This window comes from Aphelocoma coerulescens, chromosome 1, assembly GCF_041296385.1.
Source record: "Aphelocoma coerulescens isolate FSJ_1873_10779 chromosome 1, UR_Acoe_1.0, whole genome shotgun sequence".
In the NCBI taxonomy this organism is placed as follows: Eukaryota; Metazoa; Chordata; class Aves; order Passeriformes; family Corvidae; genus Aphelocoma; species Aphelocoma coerulescens.
The window spans coordinates 79,934,100-79,944,044 of record NC_091013.1 but is presented as its reverse complement, the minus strand read 5'-3'; the positions used below and the strand labels follow the sequence as shown (position 1 = coordinate 79,944,044).

The 9,945-nt window shown below is 37.7% G+C and overlaps 1 protein-coding gene across 1 annotated transcript; it reads right to left on the bottom strand.

Moving 5' to 3' along the window:
- Nucleotides 1-330: 330 nt before the first annotated feature.
- Nucleotides 331-6,712, bottom strand: LOC138119149 (collagenase 3-like). The gene is made up of 10 exons (XM_069030719.1): nucleotides 6,578-6,712; nucleotides 6,236-6,477; nucleotides 4,975-5,123; nucleotides 4,750-4,875; nucleotides 3,691-3,852; nucleotides 2,983-3,100; nucleotides 2,261-2,394; nucleotides 1,754-1,913; nucleotides 964-1,067; nucleotides 331-431 (listed from the first exon to the last, which is right to left on the bottom strand). Exons 1-10 carry the CDS (start codon nucleotides 6,698-6,700, stop codon nucleotides 331-333), a joined length of 1,419 nt encoding a protein of 472 aa, XP_068886820.1. The 5' UTR covers nucleotides 6,701-6,712.
- Between the last annotated feature and the right edge of the window lie 3,233 nt (nucleotides 6,713-9,945).

Here is a 9,945-nt window from a genome sequence, read left to right as displayed (position 1 = left end):
CTAGATGTGCTAAGATTACTGGGAATTAGTAGCATTCATGATAATGTGTGATGTATCCAGCATCTCACTTCAATACTAGACAAACTTTAAATGGTTTAATGTCCCTTGAAATGCTAATGATTTCTTTTCTCCTTTCTTATTAAGTTAAATCAATTCCAGAGTGACATGCAGCTATATAAGTCCACATATACAGTGTATATTTGGTGGTAGGTAGCCCAGTACTTGTTCATAGAACCTTTCTGTCCTTTGGTAAACCTAAATGCCCACTTTAATAATATTCCCATGTGCTACAGGCTGCCCTGCAGCCTATGACATGGTGCTCAGCTGTAATTAGCACCAAAATAGGGAGTTAGTATGCAGGACACGGACAATTCTTTGACTCCAGATGCTGTATTCAAACTGCAGTGGTCCATTGAAGAAGTAGAGATAACCTAAGGAAAAGGAAAGGTAAAAAGTATTAACACTAAGAAACTGTGTTGTTATATTAAAATTATCCTTAAAACTCTAATGCAACATTTTCATATTTAGAATGCTGAGCTAAATTTTTTAAAGATCCTCATTCTGCTTGCTAGAGCTGGATCAGAGTTTTAAAATAACTGGTGCTTTTTAATCTTGTGTCAAATTCTTACTGCACTTGATCAGGAAAATACAGGGTTGGCATGCTAATTTTTAAGACTGACTTGGAAACTCTCCTTGAAAATCTGGGCAGGAATGTGCTCCATTTGAAGGAACAGACACATTATAATGCTTCTACATTAAGCATATCACTTTAGGTTCCCTAAGCAAGGAGGCGGCTCTTTTTTTGGCTAGAGCACAATTTAGATCAGAAAACTGATTCAGCCAAGAACAGAAGTGTTGATGAGAAGAAATTAAAATTACAAATGCCAGAGTTTCCTACAAAACCTTAATCTCAAGTTTCAAGGGCAATTAATTGTAATCAAGTTTCATAATCAGATTATGTACCATTTCTTTCATAGACTGCATCCACTTTTTCACCAATTCCTGGGAATTCTTCCTCTATCAGCCTGGGGTAGCCTGCTTCCATAACCTCTGCCTCTTCATCATAACTATATGAAACACAAAAGAAAACAGAATCAGGGGATTTAAGCAGCCTGGGAGTTTAGCTTGCGCCCTCCATAAGTTTTGAAGTTACCCACACCCAAAGCAAGCCAGCAGTCTGTCTAGTGCAGTGGTAAAACTTGGGGCAATACACAGGGAAGACCTCCACCAGAAGTAGAATAAGCACAAAGCAAATGGAGCTACATTTTCAGAACTGATCTATAAAGTATATATTATATGGAGATTATTGCACCTGGATGTATTGGTAGTACAAGCCTATGGTAAAGTCTTAATTATGCATGAGACCTGGTTGCAAGCCCCACTCATGGACAATAAAAAAGAGACACCCTAGAGTGGGACAGAATTCTTACTCACAGCACTGATAGCATTTCATGTCACACAAGCAACTCAAGGAAGCAAGATGCGAATTTTGTCTAGCAGGCATGACCAATCACAAATTCCTCCAGATTAGAGCACTTTGTTCTCATTTCCTTACACTCATTCAGCTTTTACAGTCTGTGCCCATACTTTTATAAAAGGCTTGCATGTGCCTTTACAACATGTTGTACACAGCATTAATGACAACCACAGACTGGAACAGTCAAATGCCTGGTTTGAACCAAACTCCTGATCTTTCCATACATCTGGACAGGTTATGACTAGGGACACCGAGATTGACCTGTCTCCAGCTTACCTCCAGTACTTATTTCCAGTAAAAAAGAGAGTCTTGCCAGTGTCTTTAACATGGACTGCTGCATCTATTCTTTTCATTTCTTTTGGGAATCCCATTTCATGTATCTTTTTAGGGAAGTCTTCAACTATGTCGTAGCCATTCAAAGCCCAGACTTTTTTCCCTGAGAATATGAACAAGGTATGGGTGATTCTTTTGTAAAGACTCAGTTTTGAGAGCAGAATGAAATGAGCATACCATGATCCCTATTTTCATACAACAAAGAGATTTTTGGCTCACGTACTCAGTAGGTATTAGACTATTTGTACTATGACTCTGGGCATCCTAACTTAATTGTACATCTCCTAATTCACTGAAAATTTTATAGATGCGCATGGGGTGAAACCAACTGTTTGTTTTTCGAGCGAGGAAGGTAGGATGCTTTGTTCTTCTATTGATTACCTTTACACCACCTGTTGAGCTTGATTAAATATGTATATTTTTCTGCCAACAACAAAATCGAAATCTCACCTTTAAACATGAACACAAGATCTTTGATGGGATTTTCGTAGGCTGCATCTATTTTATTTGGAAGCTCTGGCCAAAAGGACTTAAGTAACACCAGTTCTGCCTCAACCATCTGAGGGTGCAGTCGCCAGAAAAACCTAGTTGAGAAAAAGAGGATATATTTTAGGCTTCTTGTCACAGCATAGAATAGCAGTATCTTTGATGTGCTATAATTAAAATAAATTACTGGTGAATTAATAGTTATCGTAACATAGAATATTGAATACACAGAGCCCCTCTTAGACCTTTCCTTTCCTCATAGTCATCAGCTGCAGACAATTTCTGTCACTCACACAGTGGTCACCTCAAAAAATAACAAATTTTAAACTTCTTTCATTTAGAATAAGAGAAACACTGCTGTCCCATGTGAAACTCCTGAGTGCAGTACAACTTCACCCAAATAAATATTAGCAGATTACGCATGTTGAAGAAAGTCCCATGAATTTAAAAATGTGTACAAAAATGTCAGTCTTCAGCCATATTATCTTCACAACATATTACTGGGCAGTCAAGTCTGTAGTTGTATTATAAATCCTGCCTAAAAAGTTCCTTAAGAGACATCTATATTGATTTGTGCTCTTTTAAATGTATGTTTACCCAAATCTTTAGTAAAAACCTGAAATGGTGTTTTTGCTTGCTCAAACTTTATCCACTACCCACCATCCATGATGTGGAAGTCTCTTTACCTGTCCTTGAAGACCAGCATTTCTCCACGAAGTTCTGTTATTGCATCAAGTGATAATTCTACATCACATTTCTCTGGTGTTTTGGGATGCTTTGGGTTTGGATCTTTGTCTCCAGCACCTGGAATCATATCATATGATGTAAGCTTGACAATGTTAATTTCCTTTCTGTTGATCATGATATTGAATAAAGCATGGAAGAACTCCCAAGATCATGATGAATACAAACATAACAGGCAAAAAATTTTTACCAGGAAAGTCTGTTCTCTCTCTCCTATAACCAAATACCTTCATGGACTTGGCAGCTCAAGAATGCTGCACAGATGCTAAATGAACTTGCTTTCTTTATACCAGGTTTTGAAGGTCCCCAAAAGCTTTATTCTTTCCATAATGAAGCATGGATAGTTCTGTTTCTACCTTTAGACTCTGTTTTTAGACCCTCTCTTTTCAGGCAGGCCAAAAAGTAGAAAGACTCTGCTCCCCATCACCTACCACTAAAGGAGAGAGGTCAGTGACCAGCTCTGGTCTACAGCATCACTTAATTGTTTTCCCTCTGAACTATTAAATCTACCATCTCCTGTTCCAGTGAATCATTCTTAATCAGTCATGACTGTTGTTATTGAACATCTGCATCTCACAGTAACTGTGCAGTGCATGTGCAACAGGCTATAATGATACGAGAGACATATATTATGTATTAGACAGACTTACCATAGAGCTCTTGGATCCCTTGCACATCATCATCAGGGAGAACAAACCCAGTTTTTCCAGTGTATGTGTAGATTGGAAACATCAAAGCTCCAGGGTCTCTAGAGTGTTCAAGTCCCAGTGAATGACCAAATTCATGGGCAGCAACAAGAAACAAGTTATAGCCTATAACAAACCACAGCAAAAGTAAATGTGTTATCTCCTTGCATCACCGTACTAACTTTGACACTGTGCTTTAACATATGGGACAATGAATGAGACAACTGAATACATGGAAAAATTACACATAACTAATAAAATTGTAGAATGGTTTGGGACCTTAAGGATTCAAACCCCCCTGCCTTGAGCAGGGGCACCTTCCACTAAACATAATTGCTTGTCATTTGTGAACTACGATGGGTTTTGCATTGGTAAGGGCCTAATAGTTCTAGTGTCTCGCAGCTGATGTTCAGCCTAAATTTTATATGAAAATGTTGCTAGGTAGGGAGATTTAGATTTCTCGAAATTTCTTAGCAACACAGGAAAGCTCTAGGTTGAAGTCTTGGTCCTACTGATATCAAGAACATTTTTTAGTTGGGAATTCACCTGCTGTAGAGAGTCCATATTATTTTCAGTATTGCAGAAATTAGCTTTAATGACAGGAGGGTGACCTCATACAGTGCAGAAAAAAAAAAAAAATGGGGTTTTGTTCTATTAAAACACTGTCCTGAATAGGCATGGTAATGAGTTTTCAAATTCAATGCAAGCAATGTACAGCTATAGGCTTCAGTAAGGCTATTCCTATCAGTCTGTGATCAGACCTAGCTGCCCCTAGTGAAATGCCAAAATGACAAAATCTCATTTGTGTAATTTTTTTACTTAGGAGAGTTATATTAAAATTTATGCTAAGCACACACTAAACTTCCATTTATGACTGGAGGTTAAACTCAGCTTCCTATGTGTGTACAGTGAACATAATGATAAACAAACAGAAAACAGGCAAAACAAACTGTTTACAGGTATCAAACAGGGATACTTTTTCCATCTATCATCATTTCAAATAATCTCAGGATCTTCTGTTACCTTTAGAATCATCTGACCAAAGTTCATCATCATCAAAATGGGCATCTCCTCCATAGTCTGGGCCTGGGGGAAAAGCATGTGCCAGTAATCCAGAGGGTCCATCAAAAGGGTAAAAGTCACCATGTTCTATAAAGCAAAATTCAAAGCAGTTAAATTAATTACTCCATCTTATGTATATAGGAATATTGTTTACTTATAAAGTAAGAACAATTGGTTCTGTGTTACCTTTAGTGCCAAAGGAGATCATGATGTCAGCTATACCACTTCGTATCCTGGTGAAGTTCAGTGGTGTCACATCAGACCAAACTTTAAATGCTTTTTTGAAAGCTCTGTCTACTTCATTATGTCTCAGATCTGAAGTGTAATTCATAATTCTGTCAAACACATTAATATCTCCAGTTAAATTGTGTGAATTGAAGAAATATGAAATGCACTTTTACCTGACTGTACACCTCATTAAATTTTGCTTTTATCATATGGCCTTATTGGGTAACAAGGAGCTTAGCAGCTGCATACAGTATTAAAAAAATAAAAATAAACATTTCTATCTTCATTAAAATATTTCAGAGATATCTGAAATGATACAACAGCTTTCTGTAACTGGTTTTCTATGCACCAGAAGTTTTAGAAAATAACAGATATATTCAGTATTAAGTAAAATCATATCAGTAACTTCAAACTTTTTAATGTAATAAAAATATTTCATGATCCTCACTTCCTGGAGGAGCAAAGCATTATCCAAAGTGATTTTTATAGGCTATAATTGTCCATATTAAAATAATATTTATCACCAGCTATGGAACTAATAGAGTTTAGTGATTTCATATTTGGAATCTGCTAAATAAACTCAGTCTGCAGCTGTTTAAGATTCCAGGCTGACAACCTTGCAGAATTAGAGGAGAAGGTGCTAACATGTGAGCTGTCAGCCCTTCACTTCCTAAGGTCAACTTTCTGAGGCCATGGTACAGGGATTTGTCTGATCAAACACAGACATCTGCACCTGGAATGTGAAGGGGAAGAGACTGCTCTCACAGCCATGCTGCACAGACTGGTTTGCATCTACACCACTCTGTCCCGGTCAAGTCCTCTGTGGAGCAAGCACTAAACCAGGTCCTAACAGAGCTAAGAAGTGACCCAGAGAAGTGCATGATCTGAGTCCCTACCCCTCTTTCTTTTGGCCCCATAGATGCGTCCTGAGTGTCTATACAGAGGCCAAAGGAGGAGCTGCTAGCTTACACCACACCAGGTTTCCTTTTCCATGACAAAGTGTAATGGAAAAAATTCATGTTTAATTCCTTGAAATGCAAGGTAGGCTGGGAGCACCTTTCCAAAAGTGGGGCTGTAAGAGTTTTAAACTGCAATATTAATTTTTTCAAACTCAAATGCACCCTTCTCACATCAAACTCAAATACTGAGCGACCTACTGGACAATGCACCTGCTAAGAAGGTAATAACAGCCATAACACTCAAAATACCAGGCATTTACCTGTATGTCAAATTCATTTTTGACCATTTGAGTTTTCTAGGGAAAAAGTTATATTCTCCCACATCTAGGACACCACATCTTGGTTTCTGCATCAGCTCATATGTTTCTTCATCTAGTTTGCCTGTCACCTCCAAGCCAAAAAAAGCTTGCATTTCCCGAAGTTTAGCGGCCACTGTGTTTCCACTCTTCCTCATTATGCCAGCAGGATTCGGACGGAGATCATAGTGAGTCCTGAGATAGCGCTAAGAAGGGGAAAAGAAGTAATAAGCCTGGTTTCCAACCAGTTGTAACTGCACAACTTACTGTTTGTGGAACATGCAAATAAATTATTTTATACTGTACCTCGGCAAACTGAAGGTCTTTCTCTGTGAATTCATGGCTGTCTTCAAGGGGAATAGGGATTGTCAGGCAAAATGACAAACCCAACAAGAAAAAGAAAACAGCTGGAAGTCCTGATTGCATCATGTTGGATTTCTGAAGTCTGAAGCCCCGATGTTTTAGAGAGCAGTTACCTTAACTTTTATAGTCCCAACCCAGTGAGTCACCACTTAGGGACAAGTTAGAACTTCCTTGTTGCTGGAAGTAAACATGCTTAGATGGCTGGTTTGTTTCTCCTCCCCAACACTGTGGTTTAGGCATCCGTTCTCCAGCTGAGGGCTCTGAAACTGTATCCTCGTACAAACATGAGGTCTCTGAATATTGACAGACTGCAGGAAGAAATGGGCAGAAGCAAACCACACCTTTTAATTATTTTGCAGTAACTTGCACTGGCAATAACTGGCAACAATGCTGCAATAACTTACTTTTCTTGGCTAGAATTTTTTTTTTTTTAACGTTTAATAAACAATAAAAATATATAACAAATCTCATGATTTTGAAAATAAATTCTGCAACTTTTCAGTAGTTACACTAGTACAACAGCAATTTTTAGCAGTTGAAATTGTTAGCACTGCAATTGTTAATAAATATTGCCTTGGCTGATAAGAAATAACATTATAGAATATACAATATGATATTACATTTCCTTGTTTCTGTAAAGAACTGTAATTCCATAGCATTAACAAAAATTTTACTTCAGCAATCCTTAAAGAGAATTTCTATCTATATTACAGAATACTTTACTGTCTGACATACTCAAAAATAGAAATGCTAAATATCAGGAAATACTTAAGAACATTTAAAAGCATTTTTTGTTTGTAATAAATCAGGTCATGTAGAGTGACTAATTCATACAATTTATCTTCTTCAAAAAACATGAATGCAATATGTTTTATGAGAGGATGAAAACCATATATCAATGAGACAGCTAATACTTTGAGAGAGGCAATCTACCAGCTACAGGTAGGCAATGGATCTGTGTGTCTAGAATAACAGAAAAATGTGATTTTGTCTTATGAGGTGAGTAATAGGATAAATCTGACATTGTGACAGAGATGGTCATTACTATACTTCAAAACATAAGGATTATTTCTATCTCCCCAGGATCACCACAGTCTCATTTTCTGCTATAACTTATATCACATGCTGACAAGTGCGGGTCCAAAGGGAGATGCGGTTTCTGCTGAATTTGCCTTGGTCTTCCATGGGTAATTTCTTTTGCCTGTATGGAAAGCCTCAGGCAGCTTTCTGGTAGACATTGGTACAGGCATCCTGGAATGCATTATCCTGACATGGATGTTGCCTTGTTGACAAAAGAGGAAAAGGACAAAAATCAGTGAAGTTGTACGTGTAAAAGCTTTGTTACTCAAACAATGATGCCTCATGATGACAAACAGCAAACGCAAATAAAGCTGAAGAGGATTTTTTATGTAGGCTATTTCTGCCTCTCTGCCCATGTCAGCCACTGCTAAATATGGTCACACCCCTTAGTAACAGACATCTGTTAAAGCAGTTTGTATGTTCTCCTTTACACTGACTGTCATCAGTGCTGAGACTTTTACTCAGCAATGGGGCATAAAGACTGTTAATTGGTTATTCCACCTTCTTTAGAAGTATTCTCCCCTGAAGCGCTTCAGGGCAAGCACTGAATCCATATTGCTGATGCTCTCACTGCACTCCCTGCTAGTGCAGACTGCCAGATTCTGTATATATCCCACTTCCTTCCTTCCAACATTTTTGTATTGATATTTGCAGCATTGCTTTTATTAATGTTGGGGATACAATTAGCAGATAAGCAACGTTTACAGTGGGTTTTGCTTGCTTTGTGTGGAGCTTAGGGGCAGTGGTGTTTCCTTGCCATGTGTTTTGTGGCTGTAGGGAATACTTTCTGGAGACCGTGAAGCCGTGAATGTTACTGCTCTTCACAGGAGTACCAGACATAACTCAGAAATCTACAAGCTAAATTAATAGCTTAAAACTCCACAGGTAACATTCCTGTGAATTCCAAATTATCTGAAATTAGGTTACTTATAGATAAAGAAGCACAATTGTATATCACCGTTTGTGTATCACTGCCCTTTACCAGACTTAGTTAAAAGTTTTTTATTCTGAGTCAAGTCCTTATGCCACTACTCTTTCTCAGCTTGGATATTGGAATCTTTGCTTATGGAATAGGAGAAATTAATTCCTTAACCAACTGTTACAGCAAAAATGGGATCAGTCCATTATACTTGAGGTGAAGACGATCCCAAATTATTTCTCAGTGGTTTCAGATTTACCTTAATAAACATAGGTCAGCTAACTGCCAATTAAAGGCAGAAACAAATATTCAGAGACAATATTTGATTTATATAAATGTAGAACTGAAAAAAAAAATTATCCAGGCTCAAGAGTAAAATTAAAGAACAGTGTTAGCCTACCCAACAGTGCTCCAAGGAGATGTGGAGCCCTGTTCTTTAAAATGCTTAAGCTGCAGTCGACAAAGCAGGAGTAATTATAATTGTCTTGCATGAAGTGAATGATATATTAGGCAGGGAAGAACGATTTTCCACTTTCTGTAACTTTTTTGCACAAATGCTCTGAAGTTCTTTGAAGTTCACTATGAAATCTCTTTCAAAACTTTTGCTTTTGGTACCTTTAGAGAGCTATCCTGAGGCATTTCCAAGGAATATTTTAAAAACTGGACAAAGCAATTGCAGGAAAAAACTGGAACAGGCAGCTTTTCTGCAAACAACTTCTTTTTGTGTAAGAAGAGATGAGTAAAGCTGGTTCTTTGCTACTGTAGGACAATGAAATGAAATGAACAAGTGAAGAGATAGTCCGCTGTATTCTGCATGTGAGTAGAAAAACATACAAAGAGAAAAAAAAAAAAAGCAGGGAGTCTGTAGTTGTTTTGTCACAGGGAGTAAATCAAAATGCTAAACCTGAAACTGGTTTCTGAAAGACTGTGTGCAATGAGCCATGTGAGAGTGTATTATGGCTGAACTGTGTTTTCTGAACATTTAATTAAATCTTATGGGAGTCCTGGCCATGTAAATATACAGAATCCTAAATGTTTTCTTACACATTTTATTGCTATTTATACTACATCAGTGGCCAGAAGCCTATATTGAGGCATGGATTTCGTCTTCTGTAGACAAAGTGAAGGAACACTGGTGACAGGCCAAGCAAACAAGCAAATAAAAAGCCCCGAAAAATGAGCTTTATTCCCCCTTTTTCTGAAATAGCACCACAGATGTAATGTATGATGTTTTTTTAAGGGGAGACAAAGTCTTGACTGAACTGGGAACGATGTAGAGACCTCTGAAGTTGCTTTATATACAGTGAGTCTT

Coding starts and splice junctions, on each gene's coding strand:
- LOC138119149 (XM_069030719.1), bottom strand. CDS start 6,700: ATGATGCAATCAGGACTTCCAGCTGTTTTCTTTTTCTTGTTGGGTTTG. Junction 6,478..6,577: donor AAGACCTTCAGTTTGCCGAG/GTACAGTATAAA, acceptor TCCCCTTCTTAG/CGCTATCTCAGGACTCACTA. Junction 4,876..4,974: donor GATCTCCTTTGGCACTAAAG/GTAACACAGAAC, acceptor TTTGCTTTATAG/AACATGGTGACTTTTACCCT.